Here is a 21,268-nt window from a genome sequence, read left to right as displayed (position 1 = left end):
ATATCTTACTGGAAATGGATCAAGAGGATAAGGATTTAGCATCTTATCTAAATTTTTGCAGATAAATGTGGTTTATTAAGAAGAGTAAGTGAAAGCTATTCTACATAATGGAAATAAAGCATGTAAAAGAAGACTATTTTTCAAAAAAAGAAGGGGCGCCTGGGTGGCTCAGTCAGTTGAGAACCCTACTTCGGCTCAGGCCATGATCTCACAGTTTGTGGGTTCGAGCTCCACATCAGGCGCTCTGTTGTCAGCACAGAGCCCGCTTTGGATCCTCTGTCTGCCTCTCCCTCCGTTCCTCCCCTACTCAAGTTCTCTGTCTCTTTCAAAAATAAACGTTTAAATTTTTTTTAAAAAGGAGAAGCTGCCAGCTAAGAGGGTTCCACATACTTTGTTGCCTCCATGCTTAGTCCCTTTCCTATGATCCTGTCCTGGTACTACAACAAGCAGCAAAACACAGTCTAAGGCTTGGAGCGGACCTGCTGACGTAGTCCTTTTCCCCTCAGGATAATGACAAAGTGATGTTACCAGAGTAATCGCATGGAGAGTGACTTTTTAAAAAAGTAATGTTTAAAAAAATACATAAAGTAATACATAAACAAAACAGTTCATATTTGATAAACATCAAAAAAGAAGCAGTTTTCCTTACAGAAAAAAAAAGAAGGTAAAACAAAACTCTGGGTTGGTTAACATATGTGACCAACAGAATAAAAACTGATGTTCAGAAAACATAGGTTAAATGTGTCAATTGCAATAATTCTGTCTTTCTTGTTAATCGCCACTCAGTGAAGTGTGCTACTGTGTCCTGCTTTATGTCAAGTAAGAATTTAACCAAAGTGATACAATTCTGTTTCTATTGGCTCGGTTTTGCAGTTGAAATGATTCAAATTACTAAAAATCAAGCTGTTTTATTCAGAGCAAGGCAAAGTTGTCTTCCTTTGGCATATCATTTAGAACGATGAGATGATGCACAAAGTCCTGCACTGAGAAATGTATTTACTATAGTTGAAAAGCCCAAATTACTAGAAAAATTCAATTTGAAGTAGAAAATACATGCTAGTGGATTCTTTATGGAATAGTAATATACCACCAAATAGAATCCGATTTTACACAGCACTGAATATGCTGTTAGAAAGATGATTTTGTAAACACATTTGGGAGAATACAATTTGAATATAAATGTTCTCTTAGTTAGCATTTTAAAGTTTTTATGAATTTCAAATATATCAGAAGACATCACTTGGTGAATTGGGAGAAAGTTGTTATTATTCTTTGTAAGATAAAATCCAGTGAAGGAGTCCCAGTTTATATTCTCAGCTTCTTAACCAAGCATGTCTTTGGCTAAAGACATTTCTCCTGAAATGTGGTGCTTGGTTTTGGGCATGACACATATACAGGCACTATGAACAACTGGAGAACATTTAGAAGAGAACAGCTCAAATCCTTTCTGGGCACAGACTGAGTGACCTGGAGAAATGTAATACTGGAAGTAGAGGGTTTTAGAAGAATATTTGAAGAGGAGCTTGTAAGTATGGCCCAATGAGTAGATCTAGGACCAACGTGACATAAGTGAAGTTGCAATTTATGGAAGATAGATTTCAAATGATGTTCAGAAGAACTCAAATAGAGAATTTCAAAAATGGAATGTGTGGTTTCTGCAGGTGGTGAGTGTCCCATTTCTGGATGTGTTCAAGGAGCTATTTGCATTATAGTAATCTGACTTCGAAGAAATACAAGAGGTTATTAAAGCAACCATCTATGATACATATTAAAAATCTTTATAATAAAATTAAAATGGGGTGCCTAGGTGGGTCAGTTAGTTAAGCATCCATCTCTTGACTTTGGCTCAAGTCATGATCGCATAGTTCATGAGTTTGAGCCCCGCATCAGGCTCTGCTGTGACAGATGAGCCTGCTTGGGATTCTCTGTCTGTCCGTCTGTCTACCCCTCCTCTGCTCACATTTTCTCTCTCACTATCTCCAAATAAACTTAAAAAAATTAAAAATTAAAATAAATAAACTAAAAATAATATACGGAGGAAGACATTGGCAAAACTATGTCAAAGGATCTCTAACAGTTAAACACAACTACCTAATTCTGGCTTATAAGAAAAACATCAAAGCAGAAAAGTTATATGAAGAAAGAACATAAGGAAAAAAATGACAATACCTCCATAAATTTAACCTCACAGTTATTTAAAGAAATTCAAATTAAAACAGTAATATACCATTTTACGTCTATAAAAAATAGTGGAGGACTAAAATTAAATTGGTAATATACAACAAGATATTTTAAAAAGAATCCTAAACTTTGCCAGTGGCATTGTTCATTGGTACAGATTTCAGACAAGCAATAAAACAAGCTAAACCACGTCATTAAAATTGTTCATAACTTGCTTCATTAAATCTCTTCTTGATAATATAGTCTAAAGATAACTTACATGATATGAATTGTAGCAGCATTCATAATAAGGAAAAAGTTAGAAGGAATAAACTACATTTCCAACAGATCAATGAAACATTTACAGGCCATTAAAATTTTATGAACATTTAATAACATAAAAATTGTTTACAATAAAATGCTATGCAAAAGGTAAAAATAAAAATGATACCATGACAGCAACAATGTAAAATATGTAATCATGTGAGCCAAGAACAAATAATCAAAATAGTGGTGAGATCATGGTCATGTTTTTTCTTTTACTATTTGTGTTAAAGGAGAAATATTGTATTTATTTACATAAATTATTAGAAATAGAAACCTTTTAGGCATTATTACCATATATAATTGTCTAAAGCCTTACTTGCACAAATCTTGTGACTTCCATACATATCGGTCAAAAACTAACTGGCTTCCTTTGGGGAATAGAAATGTAAATTCTATTTAATTCAATCAATTTGTGAATTCATTTACCTGAATGTCAGCAATAGACAACATTATTTGAAATATTTGAAATGTACAGAATAAAATGTTAAACAAATATTACCAACACAATTACATATCCTGTATACTCGGCACTTCTCTGCTACCTCTCGGAGACAGCCACTATCCTAATTTGATGTCTGTCATTTCCATGCACTTTGAAATAATTACACTTGCATAAATATATTAAGACATAATACAAAGTTTTGCACATTTTAAAACTTTATATAAACACTGTAATATATGTGTATTTTTTGCATCTTGATTTTTTTCCTAAACATCGTTTCTGAGATTCATCCATGTTACTATATGTAGTTCTTATTCATTTTCATGTTCTAGAAGATTCCAAAATATAAGCATACCACAGTTTGTTTATCAGTGATCCTATGGATTGACATTTGAGTAGTTTCTAGAATTTCATTATTACAAATAATGCTACTATGAGTATCCTTTACATGTCTTCTTGTATATGTGTATGAAAATTTCTATAGATTAGTGCCATTCCAATGGAACTTTCTGTAATGATAGAACTACCATTGTGCTGTCCAATACAGTAGATAAGCCAATAGTCACAGTTGCTCAGGCAACTGAGGAACTGAATTTCAATTTAATTTAATTTAATTCAATTCAATTAATTTAAATTTAAATAGCCACAAATGACTAGTGGCTACTGTTTTGGGCAGTGCGGATGTTGATCATGTACGTAAGAGTACACACTGCATGAGGGGTGCATATCCTCAACTTCACGTATTGCAAAACTGCCCTCCAAAGTGGTTTGGAGTTTGTGTAATGTATAATACCACTACTGCTGTGTAAGAGTTCCTGTTGTTTCACATTCTCACCAAAAAATGGTGTTATCCTGCTTTCAAACTTTATTAATTTTTAGTTCAATTTTGCCATTATGGTTTTAATATAAACCTACCTGCATACTGGGGAGCCCAAGAAAATTTTCACGTTTAGTAGTCATTTTGGGGTTTCTTTTCTTGTGAAATACCTGTGTATGTCTTTTGTTCACTTTTCTTTGGATACTTTGCACTTTTCTTCTTCCTTTTTTAATGTTTATTTATTTTTGAGAGAGAGAGAGACAGAGACAGACTGTGAGTTGGGGAGGGGCAGAGAAAAAGGGAAACACAGAATCCAAAGCAGGCTCCAGACCAGGAGCTGTCAGCACAGAGCCCAGTGTGGAGCTCGAACTCACAGAACCATGAGATCATGACCTGAGCCAAAGTTGGACTCAACCAACTGAACGACCCAGGCACCGCTGCAGTTTTCTTCTTTTTAGAAGTGAGTGTATGTGTGTGTATATGTTCTGGTTACCAATCGTTTGTGGTTATATATAACGCCAATATTTTTTCAAGCCTGTGCCTGGTCTTTTCATCAATTTCATATAGTAGAATTTAACCATAATTTCATGATATATTCCTTTTGAGTCTCTTTTAAAATATTCTGAGGTTGAGGCACCTGGGTGGCTCAGTCGGTTAAGCGTCCGACTTCAGCTCAGGTCATGATCTCAAGGTCCATGACTTCGAGCCCCACGTCAGGCTCTGTGCTGACAGTGCAGAGCCTGGAGCCTGTTTCGGATTCTGTGTCTCCCTCTCTCTCTGACCCTCCCCCGTTCATACTCTGTCTCTCTCTGTCTCAAAAATAAAATAAACATTAAAAAATTTTTAAATAAAATATTCTGAGGTCAAAAAGCATTCTCCTAAAATTTCTTCATAAGTTTGTGTTACTTTTTATATTTAGGTCTTTAATCTATGTGGGGTTAATTTGTGTGAAATAAGGACATGTTTTTGTTTTTCCACAACCAATTTCCACAGTCCCACCTCTTCAATGTAACCTCTGTCACATATCAAGTATCCATATATGTTTGGGATGTTTTCTGAGATCTTAATGCTATTATATACATTGATCTCTCATCTGTTTTATTTCTATAGCAATACTCTTAATTTCTACAGCTTTATACCATCCTGGTATGTTGTAGGACAAGTCTCTCCTGCCCTCAATGTTTATTTATTTTGAGAGGGGGGTGGGGAGGGGCAGAGAGGAAGAAAGAGAAGAGAGAATCCCCAGCAGGCTTCATTCACACTGTCAGTGCAGAGCCCGATGTAGAGCCCATCTGATGAACAGTGATGTCATGACCTGGGCTGATATTGAGAGTGGGAAGGGTAACTGGCTGAACCACTCAGGTGCCCCCTCAGATATAATTCTTTAAAGTATTCTTGGCCATTTGTTTTTCTATGATAGTTTAGGATCACCTTAAAAGAACTATTTTTAAACATAATTTTTTTTCTTATTAGAACTACTGGGGAGGGGCGCCTGAGTGGCTCAGTCAGTTAAGTATCTGACTTTTGGTTTCGTTTAGGTGATGATCTCATGACCTCATGTGAGTTTGAGCCCCACATCAGGCTCTGTGCTGGCAGCGAGGAGCCTGCCTGGGATTTCTCTCTCTCCCTCTCTCTGCCCCCTTCCTGACTCACGCTGTCTCTGTGTCTCTCAAAATAAATAAATAAACTTAAAAAAAAAAAAAAAGAACTACTGGGGAGAATTGATCTTTTAAAGATATTTAATCTTCCTATCTATATTTTTATTTAGTTGGATCTTCTTTAATGTTACATTCCATTGGTTCTCACTTCTCACCCTTGTTGTTACCAACCTAGATCAAATCATTATCATCTTGTCTGATATTCTGCAGTATGAATACATCTTCTGCTTCCACACTTACCACATCTCACCCTTCCTGCAACTCCCCTGTCTACTCTCCACGTAGGAGCAAATGTGATCCTTTTAATTGTCAGCCCAGTTATGTTACAGTTATGATCAAAAGCCTCTTATGACTCCCATCTCACTAAAAAGAAAACGCAAATCGCTAACCTTGACCTGGGAAGACCTATGTGATATGGTCACCAGCTACTCCTCCAATCACATCTCCTTTATGTCTCAGCTGTCTTGCTCCTCTTAAGACACATAAAAGCATGGTCCCATCTCAGACCTGTTCACACATTTTTCTCTCTATAATTCTCTCCCTCCAGAAACACAGATGACTCACCCCCTCACTTCATTCAGGTATTTGCTCCAATGTCACTTTACCAAGAAGAGTACTTCCTGCACACCCTATCTAAACTATCGCTCCTGTCCATATCACAACCTCAATCCAGCTTATTTTTTCTTCCTAGCATTCATCTCCACCTGACATAACATGTTTGTATTTGTTAATTTTCTTTCCTCCCATTAGAATGTGAACTCCATAAGAAAGGAATACATCCATCCATCCATGAATGCTTGTGTTCTGTACATACTTTATTCACTGTGGTACCTGGATACTCCCACTCTGCAGGACACCGATTCTGTTGCTGTGAAATTGGCTCATAGTGTATGCTTTTCATACAGTGCCTAGAGCAGTGTCTGATATGTGGTGGGGCCTCCAAAAATATTTGTTCAGTGTGGTTTTATATTTTCTCCATAAGGCCATGCATCTCTTTTGGTAGATTTATTCCTGGATTCTTTATACATATTTTTAGAAAATTCTATTTTCTATTTTTCTTTTTTCTCTATTTATAGCTAGGTATTTCTAAAAGAGAAAGAAAATTACACAAAATTAAATTTGGTATCATTTCTACTTCTACATATAGTCATACTCTTATTCCAGAGTGTTTTTTTTAAAGCACCTAACAGTGGAGATAAATGAGAGAGCATGTTTTAAATGCAATAATTTGGTGGTGATGATAACACGTTATGCCATTTGTCATTCAAAATAAAGAATTTCAGTATTTGCCAAGTAAACAATCACTACAAACAACGATTTAATCCTGGTACAAAGACCAAAGGTTTGGAGGAAGTTGCCATGGTCTCCTGGTAAATACAAGGTATATATAGGAAATTGCAGCTCAGATTATTTTATTCAAAACTCCTCCAATGGTTCTCTTCTTTGTCACTTTATTTCATCACAGATCCAGGGCCACTATAGCTCAAGGCATGCCTGCCCTTCTACCCGCAGGTCTATTAAGTAAGGGCAATTACTCTGCAAAGAGCTGACAATTCCTTTATGGAAGATGTTGAATTCTAGGGCAGAAAACAGTGCATCAATAATGAAAGGTCAGTAAGAACACAATGAGCCAACTTCACAGCAACAAAGGGAGTGCAGAGGGTGAGTGTCCAGGTACCTCCATGAATAAAGTGCGTACAGACCATAAGCATTCACTTATGTATCCTTTTGGCAGGAATCTCTCTGAGATCAATTTACTATTGTACCACTAACACTCTACAGTTGAAAATATAAAAACAAAATGTCTTGTTCTAAAAAAAAAGTTGGTCTTATCGATGTTTGAGCGCTAGATCAACAGGACTGCGGCCATGCACAGGTCTCTGGAACCTGCTGACCTTCAGAGGAACTCCAAACTGTTCAGCAACATGGAGCTTTGATAGATGAGCTAATGCTTAGTGAACTGAAGCTGATTTTTTATTTAGCACATGTAATCGCAGCTTTGTTCAAATGAGTAACTTCTGCTACTCTTATAGAGTATTGATTGCTGTTTTACAGCTTTGATATACCATTCATTGTTTTAAAGGCAATTATAGAGTGTTTCAACTTTGGCTATGGATAACCAAGTTAGTTGAAAGAGTTCCATGATATTGTGGTATAATTGAACAAACCCGTGACACTCTTTACCCGCATATAGGACAGAGGAAAAAAGCAATATGGCAGTCTTTCGAAAAGGGAGATAAATGATATGGATCGCCATATATTACCAAAGAATCACATTTAAATATTCTTGTGCTTTTCTTTTCAGAAAAGGGAAACTATAAGAAATGTAAAAAACATGGATTGTCACCAAGAGATGCTTTTAAAAGAACCAAGTACCCCCAGATTAAATTCATGCTTCTTAGCTCTCACTTTCCCATAATGTTGGTATAATTCAACTATGGCATGTTGCCAATTATCTCCAGAGTAAGAAATAGGGCATTAACCACCTCCTTTTCAAAGAAAAAAGTTCTTAAGAAGCAATTGATTACTGCTTGTCGGGGTAAACAGTATTTCTCCAGGGATCTATTTTTTACAGTATAAACCTTGAAGGGAAAAAATTCAATCTGAACACATTCATTGTTTTAATAGTCTTTGGGAGAACATAATCTTATTTTTTCCCTCTTTTCAGTGTTATAAGAGTTTTCTTTCATTTAGCAGTCTATAGAAACCAGGCTTCTGCAAAACCACCAAAATGCTCAGAGCCCTACAAAGGTTTATAACAAATTGGGAATACGCAATTCCAGTCTTCCTTCTTTTTCCTTTTTCGAAAGCCATAAAATATCCAAATGGTGCATATATGAGTATATGGATGAAGATGGGGTGTGTATGCACATACATGCACACATCTCCATGCACACACTATTTCTTAGTCTCCTCATTAAGGTAAATAAATAAATTTTTTTCAGGAAGATTTCATATGAAATCCAAAATGTATATAAGGAAAAACTCACATGGAAATATCTTCAAATTAATACCTTCTTGGAGAGTAAGTTGCTATTTACCGTAGTAAATAACAGCAGAAAAAAAAAACCCCTGTTCTCTGCTGAAATTTTAAATTAAATATAAAAAGGCAGCAGAAAAAATAATTTATGATAAATCCAGGGAATATAGAGAGATACTTGAATTCACACATTCAATAAATATTACACATGCCTAAGTATTAAGACATTTATAAATTATCCTTCAGCTCAGCTAGTGTAAGAATGTTTCCTTAGCAATGGTGAAGGGATAGTGAAAAGCCACTTTAACCATTTCTGTAGCTTGTGGTGGTCATATCCTGGCCATTTCCATTTTCTACTTTAAAGAAAAAAAGTCTCTGTGCAGCTAAAATTTAATTCGATAATTTTGTATTTGTTTTTCACCCTAATGCAAAACATATGAATAGGGCAATATTGGATTATGTATCTTTTATTGGGTCATTAATCTGTTTACTTTTTTCCTCCTGAGATTCTCTAGTATATCAACAAATTTAACATGTAATGTCATAGTCCCTCCTAACATTGGGATTCCTTAATTTTTTTATATCAAAATGTGAAGGCCCAATTCTTCAAGACATTCCCAATCCTTATATACTCCCTTCCTTAGATGTATCAGTCAGAGCCCTGGCAGAAAACAGATGGCACACACAAGCTGCCTAATTAAAGAGAGTTTAACAAAGGGACCATTCATAAAGATGTGACAGGAAATAGGGAAATCAACAAGAAATAGGGCAGGTACCTCCTGAGAACAAAACAGCCAGAGTTCTTACTAAGCTAGAAGAAGCAAAGAGAAGAAGTTATTAGAACCTGGAAAGGGTGGCTAGTCAGAGGGGGCCATGTGTCAGGAGACAGAGCCTTCAGTGAGGTGATACTGCTAATCATGGTAGTGATCTGGCAGGAAGGGAGCCGGCAGAACAAAACCCCCAAGTTTACCTCTTTCTGAGATCCTGCCAGAGGTCCCCATTGGTGAAATCAGACCAGAACCCAGAGCACAAGGGAACCCATTAATATGGTCTACATAGATCAGCTCCCAGGAAACAGAGAGGGTAGAAAAGGTGATTGAGAGCGTCTAGAGAGGCAGAATGAAGGTATCCGTCACATCCTCCACTTAGACATATAATTTAGTGAAAATCACCTTTCAATTTGGAGATAGCATGTGGGAGTTTTTCATCAGAACTAGGAAGCAACTTGTATGTTGAAGCATCTGTGGGAAAAACGAACACATTAAACAAGACACTCAGACATGTTATAAGGTAAGAGAAATATTTATTTAATTTTGCACAAGAACGAGCTTATACTGAACAAATCCAACCAAATAATATTAAGTGCAGTAAAACAAGGAAATAGGGATGACTTTTCCTGTTAGAAAATATTAAGTAACCATGCCTGTGCATTATTTTTATCATTACAATAACTTGTTTCAGATTTCTTTTCAGAGTGTATACTGTACATAACACGTTATAGCTTCTTTGCTTTACTTCTGAAAATATAATTCATTCACTGCCTTACATTTTATTTTATTTTATTTTATTTTATTTTATTTTATTTTATTTTATTTTATTTTATTTTATTTTATTTTATTTTAATTGTTTGCAGTGAGGAACCTAACTGATTCGTGAAGATTCTGATCTAGAGAAAAATTTTCTGCACCAGTGAAGCTAGAGGCTTTCAAAGCTCTGATGGGCTCAGGCTTTATATCCAGGGGTCATGATGTCGTGCTGTGTCTTCCATACCCCTTCTTCCACCACAGTGATGTCAGACACAGTAGAAGCAGAATTCTAGTCTCGTTTTGCCCCAAGAATTTTCCTTTAGTGATTTTCTCAAGCTTCACAAATTTCATAATTGAATGTTCACTCAGCTATTAAAGCTGCACTTAGCTGTCCACAAATCATCCACTTTAAGTTTTAACTTTTTTTTTTTTTTGGTCTTTTTAATGAAAGAACATTCTTTAAACAGAAATCTCCCATGAGACAGTTAACTTCACAGTTCCTGAAGGCACTGTGGATCCACTGAGCAACAGATGTGGCCATTCTAGAGAAAAAAAAAAAGGAAAGAAAAGGATGATACAAGCTGTTAACCCATTAGTAAATACTCACACTTACTGACTGGTACACATAAATCTAACTGGGGTTTACTTATTATTTATGCACTCCTTCAGGTTCAATAGCCCAGTCACTTCTCATGTCTCTATTATTGTAGAACCAATTATTCCCAGTCATTTGTGGCAAATCATAGACTAGCTTTATTTACCTCATGGCATCTTAGATTACATTTGTTCTCTAATTTATTCATTCACAAAATATGTATTGAATATATTGAGCCCTAGGTATATTGATGAATATGCAGACATGGTCACTATCTTCACAGAGCAGGGCTTACAGTTTTTTAGAGGGAGAAAAATAATAAATACCAAGTAAACATAATCAAAAATTGTGAAAACTTCTAGAAAAGAAATAAATTAGGTGGTGTCATGAGATTCACTTAGATTAGGTGGCCAGGGTAGACTTCTCTGTAGAAGTGATATTTAAACCAAGACCTCAAGGCAGTGTGGAAGGGTAGGCCAAAAGCACAGGGAAGCACAGAATAAGTGAAAAGAGTTTTGTTAGTTAAGAAGCTGAAAAAAGGTCTGGGTGAGAATCTTGAGTTAGTGAAGAAAACAGTGTAGAGATAAAGCAGGAAAAATAGCAGGGAAAGGCCAGATATGCATAATTAATTTGTATAATAAAATACCAAAATAATACAGTGCATTACAAAAAATAAAAAATATCTTACTCTTTTAATTCTTTGTACACTCTTACTTTCTGCAGCCAGCTAACTAATAATGATGATAATATTAATATTATTATAATCTTTAGATGATAATATCCTTCTACTTCTTGAGTGCATACTCTGTGTCAGCCACTTTGCCAGGCACTTTAAATACATTATCTGATTTCAACCTCACACCATTCCCAATGGGTCACTATTAATAGTCACACTTTCTAGATTCAGAAACTGAAGATCAGAAAGCTTAAATATCATGTCCAAAATCACACAGCTAGTGAATCGTATAGCTGGGATTAAAGTTCAGGTTAGTCTGACTCCAAAATCCATCCTCTATTTCGTATTTCCTCTCAGATAAATGACTTTAGATTATTTAAAAATGTATTATATTTTAATATGATAAAATCAAAAGTGTTTTATAAGATAAAACTTAGAAAATATTTTGATACTTTAAAGTTTGTTGAAGCACACCAAATGAGGAAAAAACTAGTCTATTTCCAAGAACAGTATTATCAGTTTGAGCTAATCCTCTTCTGTTCTTAATTTTTATTGAGCAGAGTTCTTATTCTGACAGAGGAAATCTCAATATCTTTTGGATCTCTAGTGGCATTTTAAAGCTTCGTTATCCTCCTCATAACCATTGCATGATCTTTTCCAGTCCAGTGACCCAATGAAATGAGGGATATACCAGTTCCTGAGAGTGTTTGTTCCTCAAATTGTATGGCTTTTGAGGGAATTTCTGGAGCTTTCTACCAAGGAGTATGTGAAGCTGGCATTAGAACCCTGTGGGTGGAAAAATCATTCTTATGGTTCCCATGAGTATATTTGAGGAAGGGACTGTATATTTTCCAAAATCTTCCAGGAATGTTTTTCTTATTCCATATCAATAGTTTCTGTTATAACAAGATAAATGCTCCACAAATCATATACCACTGGAAGCTCCTCAATTAGGGAAACATAGTTCATACATGAATGAGTAATAAAATATCCCACTGGAGTTCTAGTTGCTTATATATAAAACTAACCTTCAACAGATAACTATAAAGGATCTGGACAAAATATAAAAAATAACAATTTGAAAGCAATAGATAGTGACCAAAAACAGGCAGACAGTGGAGAGGTTTCAATCTGTGAAAGAAGGGGAATGTATTGTGTGAGATTTATTTTTACTTGGCATTTCCCCTTACGGCACTCTGTGGTCTGTGCAGCTTAGGCTAACAATAACTCAAGCAGAAAGACACAATCTGATAGGCCCCAGACACCAGAGGACAACTTTTAGGGCTGCCAGAGGGGTTGTAAATTCAGAGGAAAATATCTAGAAAGGAGGAAGTGAATCAGCATATAAACTCTCCTCAACTTCAAAGTCTTTGAATTACAGAAGAGACTAAAGAAATAATCAGTTGCAGCTTGAAGGCTGGAAGATCCAAGGCAGAGATTCCAAATGCTGCTTCCTGTGGGTAGCAGTATTTAAAATTTGTGTCCTCCAAAGTTAGGAAGGATTGATAAAAAAAATTCACGTTTTTCACTGAAAGCCCAAAAAGGCCATGATTGGGAGTAAAACAATGTCTCAAGATTAAGAGACTTACCCTAGACCTATTGGTAAACCTGGAATAGACCCATGTAACCAATGTCAAATGAAGCTTTCATAAGTGCAAGGTGATTGGCCAGTAATTTGCAACCTGCTAGAACAAACATAGTCTTCAGGGAAAGCTAACAGAACATAAGGTCTATACCATATATCATCCATAATATCTAATAAATCATAACAAGTACTGGATATGTGAAGAAAAATAAGAAAAGGTAACTCTTAATCCAGAGAAAACGCAGTGAATAGAAATAACTAAAAAATAATCCAGATGGAGTAATTAGCAGACAAAGACTGTAAAGTATCCATTCTAAATATGTTTGAGGTGAAAAAAAAATAGATGGTAAATCTCAGCAGATAAAGAAAACTATAAATAGAATTGAATGGAAATTTTGGAGTGAAAGTACAATATTTGAAATGAAAAATTCTTTGGACTGGTTTAACAGCAGATTAGACATGGCAGAAGCAATAGTCAGTAAATTTGAAACAAAAAATAAAAATTATCCAATTTTAAAACAAAGAGAAGAAAAACTGATATAAAAATAAAGCTTCAGTGACCTTCAGAAGAATAGTATTGAGCAATATAATGTATGAGTAATCACAGTCCCAGAAAAATAGGAGGGAGGAGAGAAAATATTTGAAGATACTTGAAGAAATCATGGTCAAAATTTTCTGAATTTGATGGAAAAAAACATCAACTTAGATACTCAAAAAGCCCAAAAAACACCAAAGAGAATAAAGATATACACAAAAATCATATCTAAGTACATCGTAGTCAAACTTCTAAAAAAGAAAGAATTGTGAAAGGAAACGGGGTGGAAAATACATACTTTATACATGTTTTAGACAAAAATACAAATGACAGTTGAATCCTCACTATGAAAACAATAGAGTATCACCTTTAAAATGCTGGGAACAAATCTGTTCCCTGGGAACAAATGCTATATTTAATAAAAATATCTTTCAAAAATAAAGATATTTAAAGATAAATGTAAGTTGAGGGAATCTGTTACCAATAGATCTGCAGTATGAGAAATGCTAAAGGAAATTAAAGCTGAAGGGAAGTGACACCAGATGGAGACTCAAACATGTGAGAAGAAATGAAGAACACTAGAAATGGCAGATATATGGATAAATATGAAATGTGGCATTTCTTTTCCCCTAAATTTCCTTAAAAGATATTTGACTGATTAAAGCAAATATAATAACATGGAATTTTATGGTTTATAGTTTACATAGCTATAAAATATATGATTATTATAGCTCAAAGGCTAAAGGAGATGGAATTCTACTATGCTGAAGTTCTTATGTTTTATGTGACGTAGTATAATAGTAAATCTTATTATGCTGTAATAAGTTAATGGTATATAATGTGATCTCTAAACCAACAACTAAAATAATAATATAAAAACTTATAGTTAAAAATCCAAAAGAAAAATTCAATTTAAATAATATAAAAATAAAAAGAAGGAAGAAATGGAGGGGTGAGAATGTAAACAATAGGACAAAAATAAAACAAATGGCAAAATGGTAGCCCTACATCCACCAATACCAAAAATGACACTAAATGTAAACAGACTGAACACTTCATTTAAAAGACAGAGATTGTCATACTGGATAACAAAATAAGAACTAAGTACACATTAAATGTAAGAAATGCAGTTTAAATATAAAACCATAGATAGGTTGAAAGTAGATGGATCCAAATAAAATGAATACTTGAAAAAATTGACTTCAAGTCTAGAAGCCTTGCTAGAGAAAAGGAGTGCATTACATAATGATAAAATGGTTAATTCATCAGAAGACATAAAAGAGTACATTCTGTGTGATTCCTTTTATATGAAATTTTTAAAAGGCAAAATAAATCTATTATAATGAAATTAAATGGTGTTTGCTATGGTAAGTAGGTAGTGCCTGGAAGGGGATAAAAAGGTACCCACTAGAGTGTTGGAAATATTCTATATTTTGATTTATAAGACTCATCAAATTATACACATAATAGCTATGCATTTCACTATAATAAATATCACCTTGATAAAAACTAAAATCCAAGGTGATCCACTGAAATTTAGTCTGATTAGGAATAGTAACAACCTACTATTATAATGAATTATAAAAACTAGTTATTTTTACATAGTATACAGTAAATTTCCTTAACACCCTGTTTTTTTAAAAAAATGTTTATTTACTGGGGCACTTGGGTGGCTCAGTTGGTTAAGTGATCAACTTTGTCTCACAGTCCTGGGTTCAAGTCCCACATTGGGCTCTGTGCTGTCATAACACATAACAACCTGCTTCAGATTCTGTGTCTCCCTCTCTGTCTGCCCCTCCTCCACTCATGCTCTGTCTCTCTCTCTCTCAAAAAACAAATAAATATTTAAAAATATTTTTAAAAAATAAAAAATAAAATTATTTATTTATGTATTTTGAGAGAGAGTGCAGGAAGGGCAGAGAAAGATGGAGACACAGAATCCCAAGCAGGCTGCACACCATCAATGCAGAGCTGAAGGCAGGGTTCAATATGATGAACTGTGAGATCATAACCTGAGCCAAAATCAAGAGCTGCACACTCAACCACCTGAGCCATGCAGGTGCCCCTTCTTAACACCCTGTTATTTCCGGTTATATTTATTCTGTATTTTTAAAAAGTTATAAAAAAGTAATTGTCACTATTTTTGTGCTAAACCCAAAATATCAAGATTAGAAGACAGTTGGCTTTTGATTTTCAGTAATATATTCATATATCACATATGTATAGTATATTTTAATATTATTTATTTCAATATATTTAGTTTTTATTCATTTGTTAATCATTTACTGTATAATTAATATATTAATCTGCTTAAAAATTATATCGGTTACAGATATATGTATATAGAATAATTAACATATACTTAAAAATCCCATTACCATCAATAATTTAGTATATCTTCATAGAATTAATTTTCATACTCTTTTATTTTCAAACTTCCTGCAATTAAACTGTATATTATATATTTTTAGCTTAGTTTTTATTTTAAGCAGTACTTCAATGGCTGAATAATATAATCATATAATTATATATATTACATAATTACAATATAATATGATCTACTGAATCATATAGAGTTACTAGAACTTATTTAACTGTTTTCTGTTTTTAGACACCTTGGTTTCTTCCTTGATTTTATATGACAAATAATTTTGAGGTGAAAATTGTCATGCACATAGCATCTTCCATATTTTAGATTGCTTCTTTAGGTTATATTCTTAGACCTGGGATTAATAGGACAAAAGATGTTTGAGTTGGGATGGAGAGTAGACAAAGAGGTGTATGTGTAGCTGTTGACATGTATTTTTCAATGTCACTAAAAATAAGAATTATAATTCCAGTTATGGCTCTGTCAGCATTGGAAATTATTGTGAATTTTTTTTTTTACTGTAGCATGTGAAAATAATAACTCATTATGTTAGCTTACATTAGAATTTTAATAATTTAAAGGTTGTATAATCTCTTTTTTAATAGCTGCATTTTTTTAGTGAATTGTTTATTCATTCTTTGCTTATTTATTTATGGGAAATAAATGCTTTTTCTTGTTAATTTTTACATGTTTTTAGTTTAATAAAGAAATCATATGTTCTGGAAGACTATTTTTCCAGTCTCTAGTTGTGACTTCGTAATTTGCTAATTTTATTTGTCTATAGATGCTCTAAATTTCCCTTGAGGTATATTTTATCACTTTTATGTTAGAAAAGGCATCTCCCTTCCAGAATTTTGATTAATATTTTATTACATTTTCTTTTTATTTTTAATATCTAACATATCTTCCATGTAGAATTGATTTTGGCATATGATATTCCAATATATATATAGAATGATCCTTTCTTCCTCTATTGATTTGCAAATCTCTCCTGATCATACATGAAAATCTTCATTTTAATGTTCTCATTTATGGGGCATTTGTTTCCATAGATAGATCTAGTTATCTATTCTAATATTAGTACAGAGGTCCACTTTCAAAACTTTAAGTCTGCTGTTTCTGATAATGATTAGGAAGTTAGGACCTTCATCCTTATAAAACTCTAATTTTCTTCATACCTCAATTATTTCAGTATTATGTCTAGAGTCTCCTCAGGAATTAAAAGTAGCTCCCTGGTTTCTAGTTTCCAAGTGGTCTATTTGGTAATTACTTACTAAAGGAAATTACCCTCTAACTCTTCCTCCCTTCCTATTTATATCTCAACTGGACACATCTCTCTTTATTGTTTGAAGCTCAAAGCTTACTCTGACCCATCAAAAGATTCATGGTCTCTCTTAGATTTAGGAAAAGCAACCTTAGTAATTCATTTTTGACTCAAGACTTTAACTTCTGAATGGAGGAACTTTTTTTTTCTTTTTCTTTCTTTCTTTCTTTCTTTCTTTCTTTCTTTCTTTCTTTCTTTCTTTCTTTCTTTCTTTCTTTCTTTCTTTCTCTTTCCTTCCTTCCTTCCTTCCTTCCTTCCTTCCTTCCTTCCTTCCTTCCTTCCTTCCTTCCTTCTTTCTTTCCTAAGCAAATTAAAACTGAAGACATCTTTAATAAAAAGGCATCTTTAAAAAATTCCCCTCTGCCAAGTCCTAATTCTTCAGTTCTTATCTTCAATGTCATTTGCTAAGGAGAGAACTGGTACACATGTTGTACAGTCTTTTAGCACAGTGCACGTCTCCTTCAGAGTATCCATCACAGTTTAGAATGTCATCTTTATCTGTTTCATAACTTGAGTACTATCTATTTACTCTACCACCACCAATAATAGCTAACATTGAATGTTTATTCTGTGTATGAAATGTGTAGGAAACATTTTTTTATGGATCTTTTCAATTCTTATAGTAACCATCCCAAGTAGGTACTAAAATTATCCCTATTAATATTCTCATTTTTCAGGTGAGCAAACTGAACCACAGAGAAATTAATGAACATCCCTTGTAGTCACATTGCTAGTGTGGTTGACCAGGCTTTGAATTCAGGTAGCCTTACTCTAGATGCTGCATTCTTCACCTCTAGACCAGTGCGGTCCAGCAGAACATCCTGTGATGACAGAAACGTTTTTTATAGGTGCTAATATGACAGCCACTAGCCAAATGTAGCTATTGAGCAGTTGAAATGTGGCCACCATGACTGAGAAATTGAAGCTTTAATTTTATTTAATTTTAATTAACTTAAATAGCAACATCTGGCTATGGACAACCATATTGGATGGTACAGCTCTAGACAATAAGGTGCTAAGCAATAATTTCCAGGAACAATTGTGTCTGTTTTGTTTATCATTACAACCCTGGCACCAGAAGAATACCAGCACAATTTTTCTTCATTGACTAAAATATTCAAATAACTCATAGGGTGGGTAGGACAGGGAGATAATAAGTAAAAATGGCATTCTGAAAACCCCAAATTGTGAAAAGCGCTCACCTCCAATGCAATATCTGGAGCCTGTTTGGCATACATTTTATTTTTAGAATAACATAAAATACACATAATAAAAATTTGTATTTGGGACAGATTTGGTAAAATAGAGCATATTTTTATAACTCATATTTAATGAGGGAAAACGGGAATAGCATCAAATAGTAACTTCTGAGAATCTGCATTTATTTGTCAAAAAGTGAAACTAATCTAAAATACATTTCCTGAAATACATTCCTATCATGAGCCCCCAAATCCTACTAGTTGTTTATAAGGCAGTAAACGACAAGCTTGTTCATGCTCTTCACTCAGAAAACATTCTCATGTTTTGGTATTACTGAATGCATTTTTCTTATTGGAAGTATCTATGTGAGCCATATTTGGTGTGTTTTTCATCCTATTGCCTGGTATATATTTTTGCTGTCACTTCTCGGAACAATAGTCTTAGATTAAGAAAGTAAAGGGACTCAACTTTAATTGATAATGAAATGTCAGAAAGTATTTCCCTGTTGGTTATTAATGCTAAAGTTTCTAGATATGCACTGCTAAATGTACTCAGATTAAATGTATATTAAAGCACTGCATATACATTAGTCACTTTCAGTAGTAGCAGTAACTTTCAAATTTGCTAATGCACTTTCAAAAACCGCATTAAATGTTCACTCAAAAAGCTTTGCTTGATTGACAAAAATTACACTGATTGAAAGAGACAGAAATTTTGGTTTGAAATAGATAATACTATCTCAAAGCTTAAAGCATTTTATATTTCTTTGTCCTGTTACATCAAGCCACTCTGGTAAGAATTTGTGTCAAATGAATCTGAATTAAATTGCTCTACTGAAAAAAATTAATGGAATTGTTCACTTTAAAAAGCAGTGTAGTTATAGTTATCTGACTATGCTACGTTGGAAAAAATCTGAATCTTTGCTTTCTTATGTTGTCGTTAAGCCTTCAGATTATTTACTTAGCTTTAGTGTTGATTCAAAAATTATGACTATGAAATACAGTGACCACTAAATCAAATATTTGTAGGAACAATAATCAAGTAGAATGCTTTCAACTCTGCTAGTACGTATGAACTCTGTATACTGTCTACATTATCTGTATTTTTGTTCTCATTGAAGTAAAAGGCACATGCTCTATTTTCCGATGAGAATAAGAAGAAAAATCTTTATAATGATTTTTCTCCAACTGTAGGAATAAAATATAGTAAACAACAGATCTTAAATTTTTTAACCCAATGCAACTGACCACAACAAACCAAGAAATATGCCCATTTTTTCCATATTGATTTTCACTTTGGAAAATGTAATATATTTACTTTGTCGATATATCTCACAGACCTCATAAAAGGACCAGATAAAAATCAATAAAATAATATTGTCTTCCATCATGAAAGAAGAAACGTGAAGTTTGTGTTGTAGATTTTTTTTTTTTAAGATGTGTACAGTTAGATACCTTAGGGCAATTTGAGTAGGTTCTTTTTGTTCTGGTGACATAAATAACTGATCATTCTGGTTTTTTGATCACGCACCTCCTTCTCCCTGAATGTGCTTTGAGGATGCACAGGGTGGTTAGCCTGGGCACTAATAAAGCTGAGTGGCCCTCCTCGCACCTCTGTTTGAACAATAAATTGGAAAAATAAAATGCTTCCCATTGGCCAGGGTGAACACAGTAATATCGAGGAGCCCTGGGTTACAGCTGGCCAAAAGTTCCCTACTTGCATTTAATTTTTTTTTTAACGTTTATTCATTTTTGAGACAGAGAGAGACAGAGCATGAACGGGGGAAGGTCAGAGAACGAGGGAGACACAGAATCTGAAACAGGCTCCAGGCTCTGAGCTGTCAGCACAGAGCCTGACGCGGGGATCGAACTCACGGACCGAGAGATCATGACCTGAGCCGAAGTCGGACGCCCAACCGACTGAGCCACCCAGGCGCCCCTCCCTACTTGCATTCAATAGGCTTTACCTTGCACTGGCAGAGAGTACACTCGGTGCCATGTTTGATCCAAGAGGACCCAGTGAAGCGAACCACATTCATCTCATCCAGGCAAGTTTTGGTGATGTCATTACGAATGGTGTCAGCCTGGCAAGGGTCAGTGACACAACGCCGGCAGCACTCATTCTCTGGGAGGACACTGAATTCACACTCCACCTCTGGGCAAGGCAGAGGCCAACAGTCAACTTCCCCTTGCTGTAAAGAAAGCAGATGTGCAAGAGCAAAGGGAGAGGAAGGGAGGACATGGAGGGAGGCAGGGAGAGAGGGAGCACAGCGTTTACTAAATACTCCATTCATCTGATGGATATTTACACTCACACCTTCACAGCCCTGAATCTGGCAGGGAATCGACAAAAGCCCTATCACAGTGCTGAGGTCTTACTGCAACTGGACTTTAAGAGTGCTCAAGGATTAAACAAGAACAACAATGAACAAAAGCAACAGCCCCTTCTCATAAAACAAGGTCCTATCTTTTCCCTGACAAAGAATTATTATTTACTATGGAAGAGGGTTTGCGTATTAGGTGCTTTTTTTCATTTAAAAAAATTTCCCCTCTACCTTCTCATTCATTCCCTTCTGCATAAAGAAAGTTTTGTCCATTTACAAGAAAATAAACTGAAATATGAAGGGAATTTGTCAGGTTTTCTTTGTTCATTTTTATATTTCTCAGTTTAGGGACTTTGGAGAAAACAACAACAACAACAACCAGGAACTGATTTCAGTCTTCTCTATTCCACATGGGAAAATTGTGTGAATTTGATCTTTTTAAAATGTAGTTCTCGACTGTTTCCTATTTTCTTCATAATTCTGAATCTCATGGTCTTGGAGATGAAAGCAGCCTTCAGGCACAGAAAACTGACCTTGCTCTTTCAATTGATTTTTGGGTTGAAAGTATAAAAAGGAAGCAACAAAAAAAAGCATTGCCTTCAAAATATCCTCACACAAATAGAAAGGAAACTAGCCATGACTTTAAAAGTAGCATCTGTGAAACTTTCTTCTATAAAGATACATAGACCAATTTCCCTTTTCATTTACACTACCAGAAAGAAACAAAAATTTGGTCAAATGAAAAAATACTG

At 34.5% G+C, this 21,268-nt stretch overlaps 1 protein-coding gene across 4 annotated transcripts in view; it reads right to left on the bottom strand.

The window, feature by feature from the left end:
- Positions 1–10,330: 10,330 nt before the first annotated feature.
- The window catches only part of NELL2 (neural EGFL like 2), a 408,634-nt gene continuing 397,696 nt past the window's right edge, over positions 10,331–21,268 (bottom strand). For all 4 annotated transcript variants that reach the window (XM_058743047.1, XM_058743046.1, XM_058743049.1 and 1 more), the window contains 2 exons: positions 20,160–20,384; positions 10,331–10,452 (listed from right to left, as the gene is read on the bottom strand). In XM_058743047.1, the coding sequence (XP_058599030.1) occupies positions 10,402–10,452; positions 20,160–20,384 (276 nt within the window). In that variant the 3' untranslated portion in view covers positions 10,331–10,401. The remainder of the gene's footprint in view (positions 10,453–20,159; positions 20,385–21,268) is intronic.

Source organism: Neofelis nebulosa, chromosome 8 (assembly GCF_028018385.1).
Source record: "Neofelis nebulosa isolate mNeoNeb1 chromosome 8, mNeoNeb1.pri, whole genome shotgun sequence".
NCBI lineage: Eukaryota > Metazoa > Chordata > Mammalia > Carnivora > Felidae > Neofelis > Neofelis nebulosa.
This window is presented reverse-complemented; position numbering and strand designations above follow the sequence as displayed.